This window comes from Gadus morhua, chromosome 17 (genome assembly GCF_902167405.1).
Source record: "Gadus morhua chromosome 17, gadMor3.0, whole genome shotgun sequence".
Taxonomy (NCBI): Eukaryota; Metazoa; Chordata; class Actinopteri; order Gadiformes; family Gadidae; genus Gadus; species Gadus morhua.
Window position 1 is genome coordinate 6,872,042 of NC_044064.1, and position 27,456 is coordinate 6,899,497.

General features: G+C 45.3%; 3 protein-coding genes across 3 annotated transcripts; all 3 read right to left on the reverse strand.

Annotated features, from left to right (window-relative positions):
* Positions 1 to 8,739: 8,739 nt before the first annotated feature.
* LOC115529867 (uncharacterized) lies at positions 8,740 to 15,003 on the reverse strand. Its single transcript, XM_030338992.1, has 6 exons — positions 14,718 to 15,003; positions 14,095 to 14,236; positions 13,181 to 13,385; positions 11,925 to 11,975; positions 11,180 to 11,260; positions 8,740 to 10,887 (listed from the first exon to the last, which is right to left on the reverse strand). The coding sequence occupies exons 3-6, from the start codon at positions 13,293 to 13,295 to the stop codon at positions 10,154 to 10,156; spliced, it is 981 nt and encodes a 326-aa protein (XP_030194852.1). The 5' UTR covers positions 13,296 to 13,385; positions 14,095 to 14,236; positions 14,718 to 15,003; the 3' UTR covers positions 8,740 to 10,153.
* Positions 15,004 to 15,048: 45 nt separating this feature from the next.
* On the reverse strand, positions 15,049 to 17,354 carry LOC115529866 (zinc finger protein RFP-like). The gene is made up of 2 exons (XM_030338991.1): positions 17,146 to 17,354; positions 15,049 to 17,035 (listed from the first exon to the last, which is right to left on the reverse strand). The coding sequence occupies exon 2, from the start codon at positions 17,031 to 17,033 to the stop codon at positions 15,417 to 15,419; it is 1,617 nt and encodes a 538-aa protein (XP_030194851.1). The 5' UTR covers positions 17,034 to 17,035; positions 17,146 to 17,354; the 3' UTR covers positions 15,049 to 15,416.
* A 2,867-nt stretch (positions 17,355 to 20,221) lies between these two features.
* Positions 20,222 to 26,811, reverse strand: LOC115529933 (uncharacterized). The gene is made up of 3 exons (XM_030339079.1): positions 26,685 to 26,811; positions 24,948 to 26,574; positions 20,222 to 22,045 (listed from the first exon to the last, which is right to left on the reverse strand). The coding sequence occupies exons 1-3, from the start codon at positions 26,783 to 26,785 to the stop codon at positions 20,420 to 20,422; spliced, it is 3,354 nt and encodes a 1,117-aa protein (XP_030194939.1). The 5' UTR covers positions 26,786 to 26,811; the 3' UTR covers positions 20,222 to 20,419.
* Positions 26,812 to 27,456: the final 645 nt, after the last annotated feature.

Below are 27,456 nucleotides of genomic sequence, written 5' to 3' on the forward strand. Positions count from 1 at the left end.
CTTTCGTTTTTTATTGGTCGTCATGAAAAAAAACATAATGGGTAACACGGTCGTTTTTTATTGGTTGTCATGAAAAAAAACATAAGGGGTAACACTATCGTTTTTTATTGGTCGTTATGAAAAAAAACATAAGGGGTAACACTGTCGTTTTTTATTGGTCGTCATGAAATCAAACCTAAGGGGTAACACTGTTGTTTTTTATTGGTCGTCATGAAAAAACATAAGGGGTAACACTGTTGTTGTTTTTTTGTAGTCATGAAAAAACTACCAATAAAAAAACGACAAGAAGAAAACATAAGGGGTAACACTGTCGTTTTTTATTGGTCGTCACGAAAAAAACATAAGGGGTAACACTGTCGTTTTTTATTGGTCGTCATGAAAAAAACATAAGGGGTAACACTGTCGTTTTTTATTGGTCGTCATGAAAAAAAACATAAAGGGTAACACTGTTGTTTTTTATTGGTAGTCATGAAAAAAAACATAAGGGGTAACACTGTCGTTTTTAATTGGTCGTCATGAAAAAAAACATAAGGGGTAACACTGTTTCTTTTTATTGGTAGTCATGAAAAAAAACATAAGGGGTAACACTGTCGTTTTGTATTGGTCGTCATGAAAAAAAACATAAGGGGTAACACTGTCGTTTTTTATTAGTCGTCATGAAAAAAACATAAGGGGTAACACTGTTGTTGTTTTTTGGTAGTCATGAAAAAACTACCAATAAAAAAACGACACAAAGAAAACATGAGGGGTAACACTGTCGTTTTTTATTGGTCGTCATGAAAAAAAACATAAGGGTCATGATTGATTATTTCTCAATCATGTGAATGGTAAAGTCAAGTATAACCTCCAAGGACTAAAGGGTCTTGCTACTTTTTTGAATGTAGTGAACCCTGTACTCCCTGCTCGATGGCCCTGTGAATGTCCCTTTACTGTCCCATTATAACCCCCCTTCTTGATTTCTGCTTGCTCCAACAATCTGACGGATCCACAATGCATTCAAAGTCAATGGGGATCAGTGGGCGTCTTGGTGGTGAGCTCGAGTCCCAGCTCAAACAGACATCAAAGTCAGTCATCAGTGATTGTGGGGTACTGATACTGGCTAGTATCATCGGCTACACACAGAAACCTGATTTGCATGCAACTATGTTTCTCCTTTATTATTATTTTTTTTTGCATGCAACCTCTTGGCCGCATTTGGCCCACGGGCCGCTAGTTGAATAGGCCTGCCATATTGTATAAGAAACAAAGTGGAAGTGGTAGTCCACAAGCCAGTGTTAACGAGAGTTTCAACTGCTACTTTGCAAAGAAAATGTTGCAGAAAAATCTGCAGCCTCATCACAGGGGGATGATGTCAAAACTGGTTTCATAGATTTGTTAGAAGAAAACGCTACATGGCAGCATTGATTGCTTAATGCCCAACAGGTGCGCAACCCGGCCCATAGCCCCAGCGAGTCTGCTCGGTTGCACACGGCACGCAAATGCGGCACACGGCGGACTCAATGTAACAAGCCCTCATCGAATGAAGCTGAAGTTATTATTTTGCTTTTTAAAATCGAAAATTTGCTTTATGTTTTCACCTGTTAGCGACAAAGGACTGAATCTGTGATTTAATGTGATATAGTTAAATTGAAGAAGATTGTCATGTGAGTTATTGTATACCACACAATGGTGATTTAGCCAATGGCCCACTGATGAAAGCCCTTTCATTTGAAGTTTGAAGACCTGCTGAATAAAGTGCTTGGGACCCAGCTTCAAGTCCTGCTTATGACTGTTGTTTTTCAACCACAGTCATGTCGAATATAATGTAAAATATTCTTCTGGCAATCTCCAGCGCTGTGGCGAGCTCCCGGTCATCAGCCTGAGGTCCTGGGTTTGAGTCACTTAACAATGTACCAATTAAGCCTCAATGCCTTGATGGGCGATTGGTCTAATTTATTAGGAGGTTTTTTAGAGCATCCTCCAGTTTATCAAAAACATCTGGAGATCAGTCAGTTTATGAACGTTAATCTATTGAATCGAGTCCCAGAGCAAGCATTAGTACCGGGCACCCTCTAGTTATGTATGCGTCTAAACAACTGCATCCAAGGGTAAATGTAGCCTTGGAATCCTACTACGATTTTGAAAACATGTAAATTTCTAAAATGTCATTGACAAGTATAACTTTCGACCATGTACTAGTAAGTGTCTTGGTGGCGCATGTGAGAGAGCTGTTGGATATCAGTTCTGGGGACCGGGGTTCAAGTCCCACCTGACACACTCTCCCCTGGAACTACCTGACACACTCTCACCTGGGTCCCGCTGACACACTCTCACCTGCAATCCAGGTGGGAGTACAACATTTTTGTCAAAGTATCGGAGAAACTTTCATCAAAACGTCCCCTCCTCCGGGTGTTTGAGCTGTTGAGGATCTGTTCTGGAGTCATCGGTTTGACTCCTACGGTGGGGGGTCTTATGGGAACGACTCTGCTGATTGGGTCCATTCTCTCACACATTCATTTCGAATGACTGTCTGTGAGAATGGATGGCTGGGAATGAGTGCACTCATTCACAGTCATCCATTCTCCCAGACAGTCATTCCCACTCACCCATTCATTCCCAATGACTGTCTGTGTGAATCGATGGCTGCGAATTAACTGATTCACAGACACATCCATTCACACAGAAAGTCATTCACACTCATCCAATCACCAGAGAGTGATTCTCACAAAACCCCCAATGGCAGGAATCGAACCGGTGTCTCCAGAACAGATCCTCAACAGCTCTATCACCTGCGCCACAGAGACACCGACTTAGAAATGGAGAGAGTTCATTGTTGACCCTAAAATACACATGACATTGTTGGCAAAAGTCTCCAATCCAAGGTGAGTGTTCCTGACAGGATTTGAACCCAGGTCATATACACGACTCAAGAACAGAACACATACAGCTCTATCCACTGATCCAGACTAAATCAGAGTTCATAATTGACTTAACAATTCACAAGAAGCAATGTCGCGTGAAATTGAATATCAATAATATCATACTTAATAGCCGTGAGTGCGGCGACTCGGACCTGAGTCTACAGAGCGTTAACCAATAGCCCTGACCGCTGTACCACCAAGACGCTACCCAGAGCATGTTTGGAGGTTATACTTGACTTTACTATTCACATTACAGAGAAATAAGTTGTATCCATTAAGGTACCTCTTGAACCCTGGTTCTGAGCAGGGAACCTGAACCAATGTGTCTGAAAGCTCATCATGCAGGTGAGCTTCTTATTAGCCGTGCGTGCGGGGACATCAAACCTGCACCTGCAGAGTGTTAACCCACAGCCCTGACCGCCACACCACCAAGACGTTTTGGAGGTTATACTTGACTTTACAATTCACACAGTCTAGAAATAAGAGGTGTCCATTAAGCTACTTATTCCATCAGGGGCCTAAAGCCTGGGTCTAAGCGGTGAACAGAATCTAGGCTCAGCAAGAAAGGATGAGCAAATTCTTAATCCCCGTGAGCTGGGAATCGAACCTGTGTCTGAGTTTTGATGATTATGTTGATGGCGGTTAGACTTGACTTTACAACACACATGATATAGAAATAAACATTAGAGATCATTAGTTGGACTTGAACCCCGGTCACAGGAGTGTCAGCCAACTGCTCTCTCCACATCCCCATGGAGGTTGGGATCACATTGAGGTCGGAGGCTATGTCAATCAGTTCAATACAAATATCATTACAAACTTTATAGACTTATAAAGTTTGTAATGATACAAACTTTATAAGTTTGTATCATCCACAAGCCGGATGATCCACAAGCCGGTGTTAACGAGAGTTTCAACTGCTACTTTGCAAAGAAAATGTTGCAGAAAAATCTGCAGCCTCATCACAGGGGGATGATGTCAAAACTGGTTTCATATACACGACTCAAGAAGAAAACGCTACATGGCAGCATTGATTGCTTAATGCCCAACAGGTGCGCAACCCGGCCCATAGCCCCAGCGAGTCTGCTCGGTTGCACACGGCACGCAAATGCGGCACACGGCGGACTCAATGTAACAAGCCCTCATTGAATGAAGCTGAAGTTATTATTTTGCTTTTTAAAATCGAAAATTTGCTTTATGTTTTCACATGTTAGCGACAAAGGACTGAATCTGTGATTTAATGTGATATAGTTAAATTGAAGAAGATTGTCATGTGAGTTATTGTATACCACACAATGGTGATTTAGCCAATGGCCCATTGATGAAAGCCCTTCCATTTGAAGTTTGAAGACCTGCTGAATAAAGTGCTTGGGACCCAGCTTCAAGTCCTGCTTATGACTGTTGTTTTTCAACCACAGTCATGTCGAATATAATGTAAAATATTCTTCTGGCAATCTCCAGCGCTGTGGCGAGCTCCCGGTCATCAGCCTGAGGTCCTGGGTTTGAGTCACTTAACAATGTACCAATTAAGCCTCAATGCCTTGATGGGCGATTGGTCTAATTTATTAGGAGGTTTTTAGAGCATCCTCCAGTTTATCAAAAACATCTGGAGATCAGTCAGTTTATGAACGTTAATCTATTGAATCGAGTCCCAGAGCAAGCATTAGTACCGGGCACCCTCTAGTTATGTATGCGTCTAAACAACTGCATCCAAGGGTAAATGTAGTGTATTAGGGATATTTCCCAGTGTCACTAATATGAAAAGGCTGGAGATAAAATATAGGCCTTCCTAGACCTTCAAAGGAATTTAAAGGGTTACGCAGAGGTACATGAAAATGTGCCTGTTTTACCCAGATTGAGACGATTTGTTTAATCCCAAATTCATCATTGTGCGTCAAGAATGGGAATTCCCCGGGTTAGCCGTGAAATTTGATTTTAGAAACAATGTCGTTCAATGTAATGTGACTTATAAGCTTTAACCAATCACAGTGTCTTGGTGGTGCAAGTGAGAGAGCTGTTTGTTATCTGTTCTGGAGACGTGGGTTCAAGTACCCACTTGCACTAACCTTGGAATCCTACTACGATTTTGAAAACATGTAAATGTCTAAAATGTCATTGACAACTATAACTTTCGACCATGTACTAGTGAGTGTCTCGGTGGCGCATGTGAGAGAGCAGTTGGATATCAGTTCTGGGGACCGGGGTTCAAGTCCCACCTGACACACTCTCCCCTGGAACTACCTGACACACTCTCACCTGGGTCCCCCTGACACACTCTCACCTGCAATCCAGGTGGGAGTACAACATTTCTGTTAAAGTATCGGAGAAACTTTCATCAAAACGTCCCCTCCTCCGGGTGTTTGAGCTGTTGAGGATCTGTTCTGGAGTCAACGGTTTGACTCCTACGGTGGGGGGTCTTATGGGAACGACTCTCTGCTTATTGGGTCCATTCTCTCACACATTCATTTCGAATGACTGTCTGTGAGAATGGATGGCTGTGAATGAGTGCACTCATTCACAGTCATCCATTCTCCCAGACAGTCATTCCCACTCACCCATTCATTCCCATTGACTGTCTGTGTGAATCGATGGCTGCAAATTAACTTATTCACAGACACATCCATTCACACAGACATTCACACTCATCCAATCACCAGAGAGTAATTCTCACAAAACCCCCAATGGCAGGAATCGAACCGGTGTCTCCAGAACAGATCCTCAACAGCTCTATCACCTGCGCCACAGAGACACCGACTTAGACACGGAGAGAGTTCATTGTTGACCCTACAATACACATGACATTGTTGGCAAAAGACTCCAATCCAAAGTGAGTGTTCCTGACGGGATTTGAACCCGGGTCATATACACGACAGAAAGAACCGAACACATACAGCTCTAGCCAGTGCCCCACTGAGCAACTGTGTCAGACTTAATCAGAGTTCATAATTGACTTAATAATTCACAAGATGCAATGTCAATTAGTAGTTATGTTATTAGCCGTGTTATTAGCCGTGCCTGCGGGGACTCGAACCTGAGTCCACAGAGCTTTAACCAACAGCCCTGACCGCTGCACCACCAAGACTCCCTGAGACCATGTTTGGAGGTTATACTTGACTTTACCATTCACATGATTGAGAAATAAGATGTATCCATTATGGTACCTCTTGAACCCTGGTTCGGAGGGATGGTGTACACATCTAAGTTTCATCAATTGGTAAAGTAGTAAGTAACACATGAAGGCGTCATGTTTAATAACCCAACCGAAATACCGTAACGTTCTTGGTGGCCGGGGACTCGAACCTTAGTCTACAGAGTGTCAACACACAGCACTGACCGCTTCACCAGCAAGACGCCTACTAGCACAAGTTTGGAGGTTATACTTGACTTTACCATTCAAATGATAGCGAAATAATATGTATCCAATACGGTACCTCTTGAACCCTGGTTCTTAGCAGGGCACCTGAACCTACATAGTGTCTGAAAGCTCATCATGCTTATTAACCGTGCGTGGACTCGAACCTGAGTCTACAGATCGTTAACCAACAGCCCTGACCGCTTCACCACCAAGACGCGAACCAGCGCATGCTTGGAGGTTATACTTGACTTTACCATTCACATGATAGAGAAATACGATGTATCCATTGAGGTACCTCTTGAACCCCGGTTCTGAGCAGGGCACCTGAACCTACATAGTGTCTGAAAGCTCATCATGCTTGTTAGCTGTGCGTGGACTCGAACCTGAGTCTACAGAGCGTTAACCAACAGCCCTGACCGCTTCACCACCAAGACGCTAACCAGAGCATGCTTGGAGGTTATACTTGACTTTACCATTCACATGATAGAGAAATAAGATGATTCCATTAAGGTACCTCGGGTGGCTGTGTGAGCGGGGACTCGAACCTTAGTCTACAGAGCGTTAACTAACCGTTAACCACCAGCCCTGACCGCTTCACCACCAAGACGCTTACCAGAACATGCTTGGAGGTTATACTTGACTTTACCATTCACATGATAGAGAAATAAGATGTATCGATTACTATACCTCTTGAACCCCGGTTCGGATCCCGGAACCTGAACCATAGTGACTGAATGCTCAACATTCTTATTAGCCGTCCGTGCATGCGGGGACTCAAACCAGAGTCTACAGAGCGTTAACCGACAGCCCTGACCGCTGCACCACCAAGACTCTTACTAGAACTTGCTTGGAGGTTATACTTGACTTTACCATTCACATGATTGAGAAATAAGATGTATCCAATACGGTACCTCTTGAACCCTGGTTCCGAGCAGGGCACCTGAACCTACATAGTGTCTGAAAGCTCGTCATTCTTAATAGCCGTGCGTGCGGGGACTCGAACCAGAGTCTACAGAGCGTTAACCGACAGCGCTTACCGCCACACCACCAAGACGCAGATCAGGATGTTATGGAGGTTATACTTGACTTTACAATTCACACAGTCTAGAAATAAGAAGTGTCCATTAAGGTACTTACTCCATCAGGGCACTTAAACCCTGGGTCTAAGCGGTGAACAGAATCTAGGCTCAGCAAGAAAGTATGAGCAAATTCTTAATCCCTGTGCGCTGGGACTCGAACCTGCGTCTGAGTTTTGATGATTTGACGATTTTGTTGATGGCGGTTCGACTTGACTTTACAACTCACATGACATAGAAATAAACATTAGAGATCATTAGTTGGACTTGAACCGCGGTCTCAGGAGTGTCAGCCAACTGCTCTCTCCACATCCCCATGGAGGTTGGGATCATTTTGAGGTCGGAGGCTATATCAATCAGTTCAATAGTAATATCATTACAAACTTTATAGACTTATTAGATTTATAGACTTACCCTTTAGTTAATTAACATACATTAAACAGGAATTGAACAGGAATTGAACCCTGGTCTCCAGAGTGCTATCCAACAGTGCGCTCCACTGCACCACTGTTCAAATCCTGCTGATGTTTGTTTCAAGTAAGATAGAGCAAGGATACTATAACTCTGCAAATCAATAGATGCGGCTGTCGAAAGCAAATGCTAACCCGGGGAATTCCCCTTCCTGACGCACAATGATGAATTTGGGATTAAACAAATCGTCTCATTCTGGGTAAAACAGGCAAATTTACATATACCTCTGCGTAATCTCTTTAAATTCCTTTGAAGGAAGGCCAATATTCTATCTCCAGCCATTTCATATCAAGTGTGTAGCGCCGTGAATGAAATACCGCAGACAATCTAGACATCATATATATAAAACAATGACACAAATCCTATTTGAACTGGTCTTTCATTATAAACATCACATCGGCCAGAAACGGTAGCAAAATCAAAGTGGAAAAACATCCTTGATATCAAAGGCAAATAGATGTTTCTACTTCAATGCATATCTTGTTCATAGATTTGTGGTTTGAGGGATTATCCTAGGTGTCATCCAACTCATTGGCTTCCATCCAACTTTATCGGATTCGCAATTGACTCCGACTGATCTCTTGTTTTACAGTAGGCAACAGAAATCTAAAATAAGATTGATCTCATTCGTAACAAATGTACTGCTTCATGTCCTGTTTCATCCGCTGTTGAAGACTTTCATCATTGGTTCGACCCGCGGTTAAATTCATCAGATTTAAAATAATCGGAGGTAACTTCCGTCCAGCCACAGTACATCCGTCCCGCCTGGATGTTCTGTCACGCCAGGGTGTTGTTCTCCGGGGCTGCAGCTGGATACTATTGCAAACTGTTGGTTGTAAGTTATGTTTTATGGTCAAAACCAAACTTGCAATAAGACAAAGAAAAAACATTTTAGAAGTCATAGTTATGTGAACATAATGAAACAATGCACTAAACATGTGATAAAAGACATTTATTGTTTTTGTCAAAGTACGCTTCCAGATCTCGAATCCCATCTGGTTTATTTTCCACTGTCATTTTAATTCCCTTTGCTAGACTTGTTTTGTACTAAAATAAAAATAAAAAGTTGTGAAAATGATAAAAAACATAAGGGGTAACACTGTTGATTTGTCAAATGAAACATAAGGGGTAAAACTATCGTTTTTTTGACAGGCTTGTTTTGTACTAAAATAAAAATAAAAAGTTGTGAAAATGACCCCAAACTTTGCAACTCTATATACACACATAATGGGCACAATAATATAGGTGACACAAGGTGGCAGGAAAAAAGTGGCTTCTTTGTAAGTCAATGCTTTTTTCGATTTTATTCACGTGAACTTTACAGTGCACAAGGTGTTGGACATTCCTGGCCATATCTCTTTGCTGTGAAACGCGTTTCGCCAAACACCCGTGAATACACTGCAGCTGTTGGAGGCATGTCCAAGACACCCAAGATTTAGTAAGAGCGTGGATTTAATGAAATTAAAATAATTAAATAATTTACATTTTGTTATAATATAATATATTTTTATATTTTTATATTAATAAGAAGAAGAAGAAGAAGAAGAAGAAGAAGAAGAAGAAGAAGAAGAAGAAGAAGAAGAAGAAAAGATCAGTGTATAGATTTTGTCTGTAGCATTATATTAAAAAACATAATTTTGAAATATTAGAATTTTACCTTGAAAGTTATTTGGATCAATAATCTGCGTCAGCTGATCTTTAGTCAAACACCATTGCAAATGTGAGGTAGAAAAGTCGGTTCTATTTCTTGCTTTCTTTGGCTAAACTGTTAGGTGTTTGATTATATATTAAATGTATTTGAAAGTTCTATTGATACATTTATTGACGCTCCATTTCCAAAACTTAATCATCAATAAATCAGTGTTAAATATAATACATGTCAATAAGACATACTCTTTGGCACTTTTGTCTTGACCTGAATTCAACTAATTGGCATTTTAATTTTAATTTCCTGTCAACTGTCAAATATAGTACTTATGAAATGACCAACTTTAAAAAGAGCCCTTGACATTACCGAAGAGAAACTTTTTAGTTCACATTCTGAGTTCCCTGCCAAGGCTTGTAAGTGTGTGGTGTGCGTGTGCGTGCGTGTGCGTGCGTGTGTGCGTGTGTGTGCGTGGCTCTATGTGTGTGTGGATACATCACAATACATTCGTCTATAGTCCCCCCAAAAATAATAAACAGCCACTCAAAATAAATGCTGTGATCCATCGTCCTTTCTTGCGGACGAACGCCAAACAAACAAATAACTTACTATCCTCTATCAATGTCTTTCACCGTGTGTCTTTACGTGATTCTCATATCTGATATCCACATGGTACCTGTGTGTGGGACTGTGTGTGTGTCTCCTGTCACACAGCGGGAGGTCGGCTGGAACAAAGCAAAGTGGGTACCCAACTTGTGGGGACCCAAGTTGTGGGGACCGGATTTGTGAGGAGGACGGGATTCGTGGGGGCCAAATCAGCGGGGGACGGATTAGCGGGGGCCGAAACAGCGAACGTCCACAGCTCAGGGCTCTCGGGTGTCGGCGTGTCGTCGTGGACGTTAGCGCTCGCGCCCGTCCCCCCCACGTTCTCCACGCTCTCCGCGCTCTCGGGGGCCGGTTCCTCCGAGCGCGCGTGTGGTCCGTGTGTTCCGCCGCCGTCGCCCCCCGTCACTAGATGCGGCGGGATGTAGCCCCTCTGCGGCTCGACGGGACGGCGGTGTGGCCGTTGGTGGTGGTGGTGGCGCTGGTGGGGGGGGGCTTTCGGGGGGCAACGGCCCCTCTTGTCCTGCCCCCGGAAGCCCCTGAGCTTGGGGCTCCAGTGGTCCCGCCACTGGAGGGCGGTGGTGGAGCGGTCGGCCACTAGGCGGCTCTCCCCGGGGGCCCAGTCGCGGCCCCCCTCCTCGGAGCCGATGAGCAGGAAGGTGCGGCCCACGTGGAGGGCGGGGCAGCCGCAGCCCAGGTCGCGGTCGGGGACCCACAGCGCCCGGGGGCCCCTGCGGACGCGGGGCGTGGACCCCGTGCGGAACACGGTCTGCACGGCGATGGAGAACTGCCACCAGGGGCCCGAGCGCTCCATGGCCTTCACCTGGATCTTCAGCACTGGGGGAGACAGAGGGCCACGCCCACACGGGTGGTTGGCGTGATGTACAAACAACAACAACAACAACAACAACAACAACAACAACACACGGGTGACATTTTGGCAGATGGCTAATAAAACATAACTCCTGGGAGGAAACGTTGATATTTATTTCTTGTATGTTATTTAAATAATACATATTTCTGAGCATCACTTCAAACCGTTTGAACTGCATGCACAGCCTTAGAGGAAAGTTGTCGGAGAACGTGAGAGTGATCTTCGACAGGGACTGTGATCGGAGACGGGACTGACCGTAATCCTTGAGACAGTAGGTGTCCAAGTTCATCCTCACTTCAAGCTGAGCCGGTTGGCAGTAAGAAACACACTCCTCCGCTGAGAGAGAGAGAGAGAGGGGGGGGGGAGAGGGAGAGAGCCAGGGGAGACACACAGCGAGGGGATCAAATTAGAAGTAGGTATCATAGTCCGACACATCGGCACGTCCCCTTGCCTAATTACAATATGGCAGCTTCTATTTGTCATCACTGTATCACATAACTAACAGATGAGCCTGACCACAACAGGTGGAACATTCCGTGGGTGTCCACTAGAGGGAGCTAAGGGGCCAGCGCGTCCACGGCGCAACAGAAAACATGACGTTAGCTGGAAGAATAAAGGGGCTTTTCCAATTTAATGTGCAACCATACCATATTTCCACTGTACAAGTTTACTTAGGCCAAGAGACACACCGAGTATGTTTGCATAAGGGAACTCATGCTATCATTTACAAAGCAATTGGCATGGGGTCGCATCCAATTATGCCAATTGCGATCAAGGAAAACGACAAGATCTTGTAATGTAATGTAAGCACAATTAGAATAATTTATAGGCCATCACTAGCAAAAAATGAAGTTTAGAATCTCAGAAACTCTCGTAGTAATTTTGTATACAAAGTGAACCCGCGCTATTTATACGATAGCGTTAATATAAATGAATGATCTCCCGCACCCACAGGCAGCGGAGTCTGTTGGTGTTCTCTGGAGCGCCTCAGTACTCTTACCTATGCTGTACTGCGGCTGGAACACCGGGGTAGGGGCGACCTCTTGAATTCCTGTAAACGTAAACACAGACAGGCAGAGGCCAGACAGACCGTCAGACAGAGACAAGGCCGACAGACAGACAGAAAGGTGAGGGATGTATAAACAATATCTTTGCGGCTCGTCCTTGCAAACAGATTGTCTTTGTCTCCTACGGTGATGGCAGGTTCTTGCACACTGTGTGTGTGCGTGTGCGTGTTAGAGGGATAGAGGCCAAGAATGGGAACATGTAAGGTATGCATGAATGCCTCAGAGGGTCGGGAATGCCCTTGCAGTAGATAAGCATATGTCAAAAATGTCAGTGTGTGTGTATGTGTGTTTGTTTGAGAGTGTGTGGTCTTTTTTTTATGGCATTAGATGTATATGCCTTGACAAGGTTCCGTGCAAATGCAGGGTATGCACACACACACACACAAAGACAAACCCACCTACACACACAGAGTTGCCATTCAATCTCAGCAGCACATGTTAGAGGGATTTGGCCAATAACGTACGCCCCGGGCAAACATCTGCCATGTGTCTGTGCTGCTGCTGCAAAGACTTGTTCACCAACCGGTCTCTCTGTGCTACCATTTGTTCACGCGTGTGTGTGAGAGTGTGAGAGTGTGTGAGTGTGAGTGTGAGTGTGAGAGAGAGAGAGAGAGAGAGAGAGAGAGAGCGAGAGAGAGAGAGAGCGCCTCTCTGTGTGCCAACATGTGCACGGGGACAGTGAAGTTGTCTCTACATGACCATTATGTGTTTAAAACAAATTATTTAATGAGTTTATAATACAACGTTTTTATAAATTACACTAATAATACTAATTATTTATTATTGTAGACATTGAGGTTGTGAACATGATTATAACGCAGTTAATTAATTGAATTGCTGAATTGAAAACAATGACAATTAAATACGTATCCTTTATAAATTACAGTAAGTGTAATGTCTTTAGGCTAAATGTACATTTATAGCAATTTACTGAGTCCTGTGCATGTATGTGTGTGTGTGTGTGTAAGTGTGTCTGTGTGTCTGTCTAACAGATAAACCGTATAGAATCAACTGTCCCGTTCCTTTCCTGTTCTCTGTGACAAAAATGGGACAGTGACACCCTACGCCTCACCCAACAAACACACACACACACACACACACACACACACACACACACACACACACACACACACACACACACACACACACACACACACACACACACACACACACACACACACACACACACCTGTGCCGAGGTGGAGCAGGGCGCCGGGGCCGGCGTCGGCCAGAGTGACGGCCAGCTTGGTGTAGGTGACGCCGCGGCGTAGCAGCAGGGGGGCCGCCGTCACGCTGTTCTCCATCAGAGGGTGGTCCCGCGTGAACGTCAGCACCTTGTCGGGCAGCTACAGGGACGACTCGAGGCCCTCCACCCGCAGGGCGCTGTTCAGACACTGGGGTGGAGGGGGTGGTGGTGGAGGAGAAGGTGATAGAGGAGGAGGTGGTGGTGGTGGTAGGGGTGGTGGAGGAGGAGGTGGGGGTGATAGAGGAGGAGGTGGGGGTGTTAGAGGAGGAGGTGGTGGTGGTGGTGGTGTTAGGGGCGGGGGGTGGAGGATGTGGGGGTGTTAGAGGAGGAGGTGGGGGTGTTAGAGGAGGAGGTGGGGGTGTTAGAGGAGGAGGTGGGGGTGTTAGAGGAGGAGGTGGGGGTTTTGGTGGTGGTGGTAGCGGGGGGGGTGGAGGAGGAGGAGGTGGTGGTGGTGGTAGGGCGAGGGGGGGGGTGGTGGTGGTGGTGGTGGTGGGGTGGTGGTAGGGGGAGGGAGGGGGGTGGTGGTAGGGGGAGGGAGGGGGGTGGTGGTAGGGGGAGGTGGGGTGTTAGAGGAGGAGGTGGTGGTGGTGGCGGTGGTAGACAGGGGGGTGTTGATGGTGTAGGTGGAGGGTGGCGTGGTCGGGGTAGAGTAGGTGGTGGAGGTTGTGGAGGAGTAGGAGCTGGAGGTGGTGGAGTTTGTGGAGGAGGAGGTGAAAGGGGTGGGAGGGTAGGTGGTGGTGGTAGAGGAGGACAGAGATAAGATATATAAGAACATATTGGACGTCACAAAGGGTGTAAAGCTCTCCCATAGTACAGCAGAGTAGTATAAGGAGAGTTAGTAGTAAGTCGTCAAGTACCCGTCCGGGCCGGGGTCTGGGGACGGGTTCCGGATTGATCCAGTTCTCGCAGGTCTTCTTCAGCTCCTTGAAGGGGCCGTCCATCACTTGGTTGATGTCGGACAGACTGAAGACGCACACGGCCGCCAGCTCCTCCCGCTCCCTGGGACCCCGACAGAGAGAGAGAGAGAGACGTCAGAGCTTTTAAAAACTAACGACCCCTGATAAACGACACAGAACGGAAGGAGATAGATCCACAGATAGATAAAACTATATTAATCCCCGGAGGAGAAATACCGGTTACAGCAGAGCAGCATGTGAAGACAAAGGATATAACACAATACAATAGAAAATACAAAACAGTGCTAAAGTAAATGCTGAAGTAAGGACAAACAACAAACAAAACCAACAGCAAAAAACAGTATAACAGTACGAATTATAAAGTAGCCCAGTGCAAGTACTTCCCAGTGTATTAAAGAGTGTAAACGATGCAGGTAACACTACAGCAGCTTCCCCAGTGAAGGGCAGTCTGTCTCGGTGGTTGTGGTCTGATACTCGGCCCCTTGTATGTTTACACACCATCCCAACTCGCACGTGTGTGTGTGTGTGTATACGTGACCCTCTGTGTGGGGCCGGCCGATCACCACTGGGAGGTGAAGAGGTGAAGAGGCCGTAGAACTGGGTGCTGGCGGGGTCGTTGGGGTCGCGGCGCAGCGCGAAGACGTCGGTGAGCACGTTGTAGCGCTGACCGCTGGGCCGGTCCTCACACACCAGCTGGGCCGTCAGAAAGTCATTGATTGGCTCTTCAGCTAGAAGATTGTGCATTTATTCAGTGATTTCATTCCTTCAATAAATCCCATCGTTGGTCAAAGGGTTTTAAGGCAACACAGATGTTTTTGTTTTACCCCACTGATAATGCATCTACTGAAAACGTATTATACTGAGAATGTACCTATTCCACAGAAAAAGACCCCATTGTACTTTTGGCGAATTTTTATTGAAATCTGAAGTGTACAAACATTGTATTGAGTTAACAAACATGAATTTATTTGATCGATAATGTGATCAAAATAATAATAAAAACAAGATTTCATACTTTCAACTAACCTAATTTTAATTAAAAAACGTTAAGAAAAAAAGATATTGAACATTTAAGAGTAGTGCAACCAGTTATAATGATTTATACTTGTTATAGTACACAGTGTAAGTTGCTTAATACATTTTGTTGTATTTAAATGAAGGTGAATATGAATGCAGTTTTCTCAGATCTCCCATAGTAGAGATTCCCATTCAGGAAACAACATTAGTTATTTTGGTCGTTATTTTTATTATCAAACAAATGTCTAGTCTGTTTGATTGACAGCTGAGATGATCAGGGGGGCAGAGTTTTTTCCTCCATACGGACAGAGGAATGGATAGAGAGGCTCTCTAAAGGTGCAGCTGGTAGCAGAGTAGAGATGAACCCTGGCTTCCACATCATAGAAGGAGACCAGACCCTCATCATAATCAACAAACACCCCCACCTTCTGGAGCTCAGCTCTCAGAGGGAGACTGACAGCAGGATTACCATTAAATACCAACCCATACTTGTCGTAGTAGAGAGTCCAGTAACCCGTCTTAGGGGTCCACCCGGTCGCTCCTTTTCTGTAGATGGACTCTCTGACCACTCCTAAATAACATGCAGTCTTGTCTTTAACCTGGACCTCAAAGTAAAATCTCCCTGAGGAGAAGCTCTGCCTCGTAAGAACACATGCATAATATGTAAATCTCTTAGGGTTGTCTGGGAGTTTCTTCGCTACACCTCCATCATGGACTTGTTTCCCATCCCCAGACAGGATGAGCGTGGGATGAGCTGTATCAGGATCCAGAGTCACATCTACTTCATACTGCTGGACCCTCTTCAGTTCAACATCATCACGTAGCTTCTTCATCTCCATGTTCAGTGTCTCCTCCAGCTCATCCAGGGATCTCCTCAAGGTCGCTACGTATGACGGAGGACGGACCTCCACCGTCGTCCAGTCCCTGGTGGGTGGAGGATCCTTCAGGGATCTGAAGGCCTGGAGGAAGTGGAGAAGGTCTTTAGTGTGCGAGAGCTGCTTCACCTCTGAGCTTCTATTGGTCAGATCTTCTATTTCCTGCTCCAGCTCTTTGATGAGGTCTTCAGCTTGTTTCTCTGTGGATTTCAGTCTCTCTTTAACCATTTGGTTGAGATCATCCTGGCACTTTTCAATGCAGCGCACCAGAGCAGTGAGGACCTGCACACCATCGGCTATCTCTCTGTCTGCATCTGCTTTGCTACGTTCTACCGTGTCTCTGATCTCCTTAATCTTTACTTTTCTCTCCTGGATCATCTGCGAAACTTCAGCCTCTATGTTCCCCAGCTGGGCCATCTTCACTTCATATTCCTCCTTCAGAGGTACAACAGGATGGGACCTGTGGTCACCCTCTGTGCAGGACTGACACACACACACCTCTTCAGTTTTGCAGAAGAGCTCCAGAAGTCGGTCGTGTTTCTTACACATCCTGTCTTCCAGACGGTCCATAGGCTCGACCAGCCTATGTTTCTTCAGGCCTGTGACTCTCTGATGCGGTTCCAGGTGGGTTTGGCAGTAGGAGACCAAACACACCAGGCAGGACTTCACGGCCTTCAGCTGGGTCCCAGTACAGACGTCACAGTGAACTTCTGATGATTCAACACAAGACTGCTCTTTTACTTGTACGGTCGTTCTAAACTGAGCAGCCAGCTCTGATACAAGGATATTGACCTGTGGATCAGGTCTAGTGTCGAAAACCTTGCTGCAAACAGGACATTTGTACTGGACTTGTCCATCCCAGAACTTATTAATACAGGTTCTGCAGAAGTTGTGTCCACATGGTGTGGAAACTGGACTGCTGAACACATCCAGACAGATGGAACAAGAAAAGTTCTCCTCAGACCAGGAAGCGTTAGCAGAGGCCATTCCTAGACACAGACGACGAAGGTTTATGTATTGAAATAATTCCATTATTCTTTTTAATTCTATAACGGGAAAAGTGTTTTAAGTTCTCTCAAAGTTGTGCTGCTGTACTCACCTTGTTGTTGTGTCTGTCAGACTATTTAATGCGTGTTATTTTTCTCCTGAAAAATGGAACTGCTTCCACGTCGGGTGGCTTCGGTTTCCGTGCACCTTAGGTTACGCTTCCTCAATATGACGTCCTCTCCCCTCCTCCACCTGGCTCCTCCGCTAACACCTGGCTCCGCCCCCACGGCACATGAGTGCACTGCATTAATGCGCACTACGCGGCCTCTTCTTCTTCTTCAGTTACCGGCAGTTGGACGCTGTCCAGCGTATTACTGCCCTCCACAGGTCCGATGACTAACTACATTTTTACATTTAGTCCTGTACTATGCAGGAACTGCAAAACTGCCCTAGAGATCTGTTTATGGTTATCACAGTGCCCAAACAAGGAAAAAACTGAAAAAGCCTGACCTCCAAGTCCCAAGACCAACAGTCTACCAAATAGTGCATGTCTTTCTGTCCTATACTTTCTACACTCCAGAAGAACATGTTTTACTGTCTCAGAACTCCCACATTCACGTATACCAGAAACATGTTTTCCTACAATAAATAAAAAATGATTTAGCCCACAGTGACCCAGCCTCAATCTACGCAGTTTAACTGAGTCCCTACGGGACTGAAAAGTGCAGGTACATCTTTTTTTTTACTTGAGATTGTAAAGAGAAATAGTGTCTACCCCTGCTTTCTTTTTCCCACCCTCTCTGCCATTCCTTCATTAAGCCTTCTTTAATTATTTCACTCCGTTCCACTCTCCCCCAGGATATATGAACATCTACCTCTCTACTCAAACTTTGTTTTGCAATCACATCCACCTGCTCACTCCCCCCAACCCCAGCGTGTCCCGGAACCCAGCAAAAGGATATGTTGGTTCTAACCCAATTCTAAAAAACACAGTTAGAATGTCAGTAACAATATCAGGTCGTGCCTTAGATACGTGGCCTCTTCAAATGCGTTGATGTGTGTTCACTTCTTTCTGGAGTTGAAAGTGAGCCGTTGCAGAACGAGAGACATTGTTGGGATTGTGTTGATTGGCGACTGTAACTGGGAACATCGGTGTAGATCTACCCGGGTTTCCGGGGCAGTCCCGAATACTTTCTATCCAACCCCGAACCGATTTTCAAAAGAAACAGAGAGAGCAAAGAGCTGTTTATTGGCGCTACGCTGCTGTAGGATCTCTCCCCGATGTGCACCCGCACACTGAGTGCACACACACGAGCAGCAGGGCTGAGAGCAGCAGACAGCGATACAGTCTGGTCAGTGGGGGATTTCCTTTTGCTTTTGAAAAGTTCCCCCCGTTTGAAGAACTAGTGCACCCCCTGCTGGTAAAAGTGGGTCACACACAAACACACACACGCATACTTTGTGCGCACGTGTGCACCTGTGTGTGTGTGTGTGTGTGTGTGTGTGTGTGTGTGTGTGTGTGTGTGTGTGTGTGTGTGTGCGCGCACACATGCGCCTCTGTGTGTGTGTGTGTGTGTGTGTGTGTGTGTGTGTGTGTGTGTGTGTGTGTGTGTGTGTGTGTGTGTGTGTGTGTGTGTGTGTGTGTGTAGGAGGAGGAAGGTGGAGCGGGTGGACTACAGGTCCTTGGTGAGGTCGGGGATGTAGTTGATCCCGGCCCAGCAGGTGCTGTTGGGCTTCGTGGAGAAGACCATGGGGGCCCGCTTCTGAGGGGGAGGAGGGGGAGGAGGAGGGGGAGGAGGAGGGGAGGGGGAGGAGGAGGGGAGGGGGAGGAGGGGGAGGAGGAGGAGGAGGAGGAGGAGGAGGGGGAGGAGGGGGGGGGGGGGGAAGGAGGAGGAGGAGGAGGGGGGGGGAGGAGTAGGAGGAGGGAGGAGGAGGAGGAGGAGGAGGAGGAGGGGGGAGGGAGGAGGAGGAGGGGAGGGGGAAGGAGGAGGAGGAGGAGATAAGAGAGAGGAAGAAATAAACCCTAGAATAACGACAGCTATCCACAGATACCTCATGAATACGTAATCACGGGTTAGTGTATACCTTATTTTATTGTTTTTAACTGAATCAACAAAGTTCTATTTTCGATAAAAGCGTCTGCTAAATGACCCAATAGCAGGTCTCCATGGTGACGGATGATGGAGTATTGTCACCTTTGGGTGCTGGTCCTCCGGTGCTTCCCTGCCGCCCCGGGCCCTGCTCCGCTTGGTCCACAATTGTTAAATATCAACTTTTTGAATATAATAACCCAGTAACCCGTCTCAGGGGTCGATATGATCTGATCTTTTCTGTCGATGGACTCTCTGGCTACTCCTAAACGCCATATAGTCTTGTATTTCACCTGGACCTCAAAGTAAAATCTCCCTGAGGAGAAGCTCTGCCTCAGGAGAACACGTGGATACAGTGTAAATCTCTAACGGTTGTTTCACACAATCCTGGAAGAGCTAGAAAGGAGAGCAGAGATAGGAGAGAGGGGGAAGAGAAGAGAGAGGAAGGCGAGAGGAAACTAAGATGAGAGATGGAGAGGAGAGAAGAGAAGAGAGAGGAAGGAGAGAGGAAACTAAGATGAGAGATGGAGAGGAGAGAAGAGCTGACAAGACAAAGTCAGGGTACTCACTCAAATGGGGGGAATTTTACATGTAGTCACTGCAGCTTTGTGTAAGGGGTAACACATGTTGGGTTGTTGAATGGTGTAGATTTAAAGTCATTGACTGGCTCTTCAGCTACAAGATTGTGCATTTATTCAGTGATTTTATTCCTTTATTAAGTCCCATCGTTTGTCAAAGGGTTTTAAAGCAACACAGATATTTTTGTTTTACTGCACTGATAATATATCTACTGAATACACATTGTACTGAGATTGCACAAATTCCACTGAAAATTAACCTATTTCACTGAATACGTATTATACTGAGATTGTACTTATTCCACAGAAAATGACCCCATTCTACCTTTGGTGAATTTTTATTCTAATCTGAAAAGTGTACAAACATTGTTTTGAGTTAACAAACATGATTTAAAACAACAAAACTGTATATTTATTTGATTGTTAATGATCAAAATAATAATAATAAAAATAACATTTTACACTTTCAAGTAACCTACTTTAATTTAAAAAACGAAGAAAAAAATACAATGAACATTTAAGAGTAGTCCAACCAGTTAGAATGAATCATATTTGTTATAGTACACCGTGTAAGTTGCTTAATACATTTTGTTGTTTTTAAATAACAGTGAATAGTACAATATGAATACAGTTTTCTCAGATCTCCCATGGTAGAGATTCCCATTCCGGAAACATTAGTTATTTTGGTTGTTAGATTTTTCATCATCAAACAAATGTACTAGTCTGTTTGATTGACAGGTGAGATGATCAGGGGGGCAGAGTTTTTATCTCCATCACATAAACACGGACAGAGGAATGGATAGAGAGGCTCTCTAAAGCTGCAGCCGGTAGCAGAGTAGAGATGAACCCTGGCTTCCACATCATAGAAGGAGACCAGACCCTCATCATAATCAACAAACACCCCCACCTTCTGGAGCTCAGCTCTCAGAGGGTTACGGAGAGCAGGCTTACCATTAAATACAAACCCATCCTTGTCGTAATGAAGAGTCCAGTAACCCGTCTTAGGGGTCCACCTGGTCTTACCTTTTCTGTTGATGGACTCTCTGACCACTCCTAAGCACCATATCATCTTGTCTTTAACCTGGACCTCAAAGTAAAATCTCCCTGAGGAGAAGCTCTGCCTCGTAAGCACACATGCATAATATGTAAATCTCTTAGGGTTGTCTGGGAGTTTCTTCGCTACACTTCCACCATGGACTCGTTTACCATCCCCAGACAGGATGAGCCTGGGATGAGCTGTATCAGGATCCAGAGTCACATCTACTTCATACTGCTGGACCCTCTTCAGTTCAACATCATCACGTAGCTTCTTCATCTCCATGTTCAGTGTCTCTTCCAGCTGATCCAGGGATCTCCTCAAGGTCCCTATGTATGACGGAGGACGGACCTCCACCATCGTCCGGTCCCTGGTGGTTGGAGGATCCTTCAGGGATCTGAAGGCCTGGAGGAAGTGGAGGTGGTCTTTAGTGTGTGAGAGCTGCATCACCTCTGATATTCTGTTGGTCAGATCTTCTATTTCCTGCTCCAGCTCTTTGATGAGGTCTTCAGCCTGTTTCTCTGTGGATTTCAGTCTCTCTTTAATCATTTTGTTGAGATCATCCTGCCACTTTTCAATGCAGCGCATCAGAGCAGTGATGACCTGCACACCATCGGCTATCTCTCTGTCTGCATCTGCTTTGCTGCGTTTAACTGTGTCTTTAATCTCATGAATATTATTTTGTTTCTCCTGGATCATCTGCTGAACTTCAGCCTCCATCTTCCCCAGCTGGGCCATCTTAACTTCATATTCCTCCTTCAGAGGTACAACAGGATGGGACCTGTGGTCACCCTCTGTGCAGGACTGACACACACACACCTGTTCAGTCTTGCAGAAGAGCTCCAGGAGTCGGTCGTGTTTCTTGCACATCCTGTCTTCCAGACGGTCCATTGGCTCGACCAGCCTATGTTTCTTCAGGACTGTGACTCTCTGATGTGGCTCCAGGTGTGTTTGGCAGTAGGAGACCAGACACACTAGGCAGGACTTCACGGCCTTCAGCTGGGTCCCAGTACAGACGTCACAGGGAACTTCTGCTGGTTCAACACAAGGCTGCTCTTTTACTTTTACATTCGTTCTAAGCTGAGCGGCCAGCTCTGATAAGAGGATATTGACACGTAGATCAGGTCTTGTGTGGAAAAGCTTGTTGCAAACAGGACATTTGTACCGGAATTTTTCATCCCAGAACTTCGTAATACAGGTTCTGCAGAAGTTGTGTCCACATGGTGTGGAAACTGGACTGCTGAACACATCCAGACAGATGGAACATGAAAAGTTCTCTTCAGACCAGGAAGTGTTAGCAGAGGCCATCCTAGACACAGACAACAAGGTTTATGTATTGATGATTGCACTTGATTCCTATATTTTTCTTATTCCATAACGGAAAGAAAGGTTTTAACTTCTCTCAAGGTTGTTCTGTTTTACTCACCTTGTTGTGGTTTCTGTCTGTCAGACTATTTCTTCCAAAATGCGTTTTATTTCTCTCCCGAACGAGAGAACTGCTTCCACGTCAGGTGGCTTTGGTTTCTATGCACCTTAGGTTTCATTTTCTCAACAAGACGTCCTCTCCTCTCTTCCCCAAACACTTGGCTCCTCCCTTAATGAAGTTCATTTTGAGTTTACATTGGTAGTTATATAGGGCTCATCTCTAACCTCATAAAACAGCTGCATCATGTGACTTGGGGTAGGGCAGACCAACCAGACCAACAGCTTCACTACTCAGAGACAACACCGCCAATGCCAGCGCAGAGAGAGCAAAACAAACCTAAAATATGCAGTGGGACAACAATGGGGCCCTTACAATGTCACATGATCACTGGTGCTTTTCACATGATCACTGCTTTCAGGGGTGGCCAGGGCCACCCCTGAAAGCTCATTGGCCACCCCTGTGGCCACCCCAGATGTGATAGGTAGTTGGTGAAGTTCGTCAACACAAGAAATAAGAGAAATACTGTCAATCAATGCGCTGCGTAGCGGTTATCAATGAAGTACCACATAACATTGTGTGGGGAATAGGTATTTTGGCGCCCCCTCTGGCTGCAGGCGCACACCTGCTCGTATAGACGGAATGAACCGTCCCCCCCCCCCCCCCCCCGTCCCCCCCCCCCCCCCCCCCCCCCCCCCCGTCCCCCCCCCCCCCGTCAACAATCGCTGCCCGGGACGTAACTGCGTACGTTCTTTTCTTTTTTAGTATGCCACCCTAACATTTGCTGTGGCCCTCATTGGCCACCCCTGGAATAACCTTCTGGAGGCGCCACTGCACGCGACAACCCCCATTCACGTAAAGTCTACACAACCGTAGATATACACCGCCTTCTACCGGCGAATGACGACGGGACCGCACGTTTCTAAACGGCCCCTGCTCCAAGTAGCGCACGTGAGGTAATTGAGGAGGTCATTCATTAATTAGTGGCAGGTGGCTGTAGTTTATACCTGAATCATGCAATGGAATTTAAAAAAAAATGTGAATCTTGTCTTACAATATTAATTAAATAGTCTTATTAGATGTTATATATAATAGTAGGGTTTACGATATACTATGTTAATACGTTATATGCTACAGTGTCAGTGTTTGTCAGGAGTCGACGGAGCGAATGTCCACCGTTTAAAGGACTAGCGCTCCCCCTGATGGTAGAAGTAAGCATTACACATCAGCACCAGCGATAACAATATCCAATATCGCTGACCTAAAATATGACAAACAAGAGATTTGAACTTATCTGAATATATTTAATCAATGATGATGTGGAAAAAATCCGCCATTTCAAAAAGTGGTGGGTTAATGTTCCCAGGCTAAAGGACACCAATTTGTTTAGTGAATACCTAAAATGAAATAGAATTTGGCGCGGTGAGTTTAGAAGTCTATATTTGCTGGATTTTTATGTTGCTCCATCTATGTATTATACGTATGGTTTTTGTGGAATACTGTGAGAGCAATACAGCTTATTTGTTTAAATCAACTATGTTGCATTTAAACAATGCAGGGAGTACGAATAGGGGACACAAAGAACGTCCCGCCCCTCTGTGGTGATACCCGCTCCCGCCACTGGGTGTCGCTCAAAATACTGATTATTGGACTGCTGCTTGTTTGTGCCAGCGCCCAGGGAGTAGACTATAACAAAGACACTTAAAAATTGTCTATTCTGAGCTACCTAAATTAAACTTTAACAAGTTCAAATATTAGACTTAAATAAATGAAATAGTACCTATGTTATATCTACTCGTAATATGTGGAAACAGCAATAATTAACAACACAATACTGGATGAGCTAGAAAGGCGAGCAGAGATAGGAGAGAGGAGGAAAAGAAAAAAGAGGAAGGAGAGAGGAGGTGGAAGAGAGGAAGGATAGAGGAGAAACTGAGATGAGAGGATGGAGAGGAGAGGAGAGCTGACAAGACAAAGTCCTACTCACACAATTGGGGGTAATCTTTACATGTAGTAACTGGGAGCTTTGTGTAAGGTGTAACACATGTTGGGTTGCTGCATGGTGGGGATTAAAAGTCATTGACTGGCTCTCCAGCTACAAACATGTGCTGTTATTCTGTTCTTTGAATCATTCCTTGAATCCCATCTTTTATAAAAGGGTTTTTGGTGCAGTTATTTTAGTTTCACCCCAATGATAATGTACTTAATCTAGTGAATACATATTGCACTGAGATTGTACCAATTCCACAGAAAATGTACCTTTTCCACAAAATGCATATTGTACTGAGTTTGTACCAATTCCACAAGAAATTAACCAATTCCACTGAATACATATTGTAGAATGTACATATTCATCAACAAATGTTAACGTTCTACTTTTTATTAAAATTGTAAGCAGAACAAAGAATGTATTGTGTTGTCAAATATGATTCAAAATAATAAACAATTTAATTATTAGGTTAAAAATATCTATAATCTATAATGTTAGCAAAGTTAATGATTCACATTTTAAACATTTTCTACAATCCCAATTGTATATCTTTAAATGAAGAAAAGAACCTTCAGGAAAAAAGACATTGACCATTATAGTGTCGTTTTACCAGCTAAAATGGGTTATATTATTTATAGTACAAAGTATTAATGGCTCATTGTATTTATCCTTGATGAATGACATTAAATAGTGCGATACGAATGCAGTTCTCTCAGATCTCACAGGGTATTCTTATTCAGAAAACAACATTTGTTGTTTGGGTTGTTTGGTTATTTTATCATCAAACAAAAGTCCTAGTCTGTTTGATTGACAGGTGAGATGATCAATCGGGCAGAGTTTTTACTGTCCGCAGTTAACCACGTAGAGAAGAATGGATAGAGATGCTCTCTAAAGGTGCAGCCGGTAGCAGAGTAGAGATGAACCCTGGCTTCCACATCATAGAAGGAGACCACACCCTCATCATAATCAACAAACACCCCCACCTTCTGGAGCTCAGCTCTCAGAGGGAGACGGACAGCAGAGTTACCTTTAAATACCAACCCATTCTTGTCGTAGTAGAGAGTCCAGTAACCCGTCTCAGGGGACCGAGTGGTAAAACCTTTTCTGTTGATAGACTCTCTGACCACTCCTAAATACCATACATTCTTGTCTTTAACCTGGACCTCAAAGTAAAATCTCCCTGAGGAGAAGCTCTGCCTCGTAAGCACACATGAATAATATTGAAATCTCTTAGGGTTGTCTGGGAGTTTCTTCGCTCCAAGTCCATCATGGACTTGTTTCCCATCCTCAGACAGGATGAGCGTGGTATAAGCTGTATCAGGATCCAGAGTCACATCTACTTCATACGGCTGGACCCTCTTCAGTTCAGCAGCATCACGCAGCTTCTTCAGCTCCATGTTCAGTGTTTCCTCCAGCTGATCCAGGGATCCCCTCACGGTCCCTACATATGACGGAGGACGGACCTCCACCGTCGTCCGGTCCCTGGTGGTCGGAGGATCCTTCAGGGATCTGAAGGCCTGGAGGAAGTGGAGGTGGTCTTTAGTGTGCGAGAGCTGCTTCACCTCTGAGCTTCTATTGGTCAGATCTTCTATTTCCTGCTCCAGCTCTTTGATGAGGTCTTCAGCTTGTTTCTCTGTGGATTTCAGTCTCTCTTTAACCATTTGGTTGAGATCATCCTGCCACTTTTCAATGTAGCGCATCAGAGCAGTGAGGACCTGCACACCATTGGCTATCTCTCTGTCTGCATCTGCTTTGCTGCGTTTAACTGTGTCTTTAATCTCCTGGATATTATTTTGTCTCTCCTGGATCATCTGCTGAACTTCAGCCTCCATCTTCCCCAGCTGGGCCATCTTAACTTCATATTCCTCCTTTAGAGGTACAACAGGATGGGACCTGTGGTCACCCTCTGTGCAGGACTGACACACACACACCTGGTCAGTCTTGCAGAAGAGCTCCAGGAGTCGGTCGTGTTTCTTACACATCCTGTCTTCCAGACGGTCCATTGGCTCGACCAGCCTATGTTTCTTCAGGACTGTGACTCTCTGATGTGGCTCCAGGTGGGTTTGGCAGTAGGAGACAAAACACACTAGGCAGGACTTCACAGCCTTCAGCTGGGTCTCAGCACAGACGTCACAGGGAACTTCTGATGATTCAACAAAAGGCTGCTCTTTTACTCGTACTACGGTCGTTCTAAACTGAGAGGCCAGCTCTGATAAGAGGATATTGACACGTAGATCAGGTCTAGTGCGGAAATTATCGTTGCAAACAGGACATTTGTACTGGACTTGTTCATCCCAGAACTTCATAATACAGTTTCTGCAGAAGTTGTGTCCACATGGTGTGGAAACTGGACTGCTGAACACATCCAGACAGATGGAACATGAAAAGTTCTCTTCAGACCAGGAAGTGTTAGCAGAGGCCATCCTAGACACAGACGACAAGGTTTATGTATTGAAATAATTGCATTATCCTTTTTAATTATATAACGGGAAAAGTGTTTTTAACTTCTCTCAAAGTTGTGCTGCTGTACTCACCTTGTTGTTGTGACTGTCAGGTATTTAATGTGTGTTATTTTTCTCCTGAAAAATGGAACTGCTTCCTCGTCGGTGCACCTTAGGTTTCGTTTCCTCAACATGACGTCCTCTCCCCACCTCCCCTAACACCTGGCTCCTCCCCTAACATCTGGTTCCGCCCCCACGGCACATGAGTGCACTGCAATAATGCGCGCTGTGTGGCCTCTTCAAATGCGTTGATGTGTGTTCACCTCTTTCTGGAGTTAAAAGTGAGCCGGTGCAGAACGAGAGACATTGCTAGGATTGTGTGGTGATTGGCTACTGTAACTGGGAACATCGGCGTAGATCTACCAGGGTTTCCGGGGCTGTCCCGAATACTTTCTCTATCCAACCCCGAACCGTTTTTCAAAAGAAACAGAGAGTGACCAAAGAGCTGTTTATTGGCGCTACGCTGCTGTAGGAAGGAACTCTCCACGATGTGCACACGCACACTGGATGCACACACACGAGCAGCAGAGCTGAGAGCAGCAGACAGCGATACAGTCTGGTGGTTAGTGGGGGATTTCCTTTTGCTTTTGGTAAGTTTGCGTAGTTGAAGGACTAGTGCACCCCCTGCTGGTAAAAGTGGGTCTCGCACGCACGCACGCACGCACGCACGCACGCACGCACACACACACAAACCCTTGGCTCGTATTTTTATTGAAGCATCGATGGTGGAACAGCATCACCACCCTGACGGTAAAAGTAGGCAATACACATCGGCTCAGTCCTGTAACTTAAAACACAAGCACCA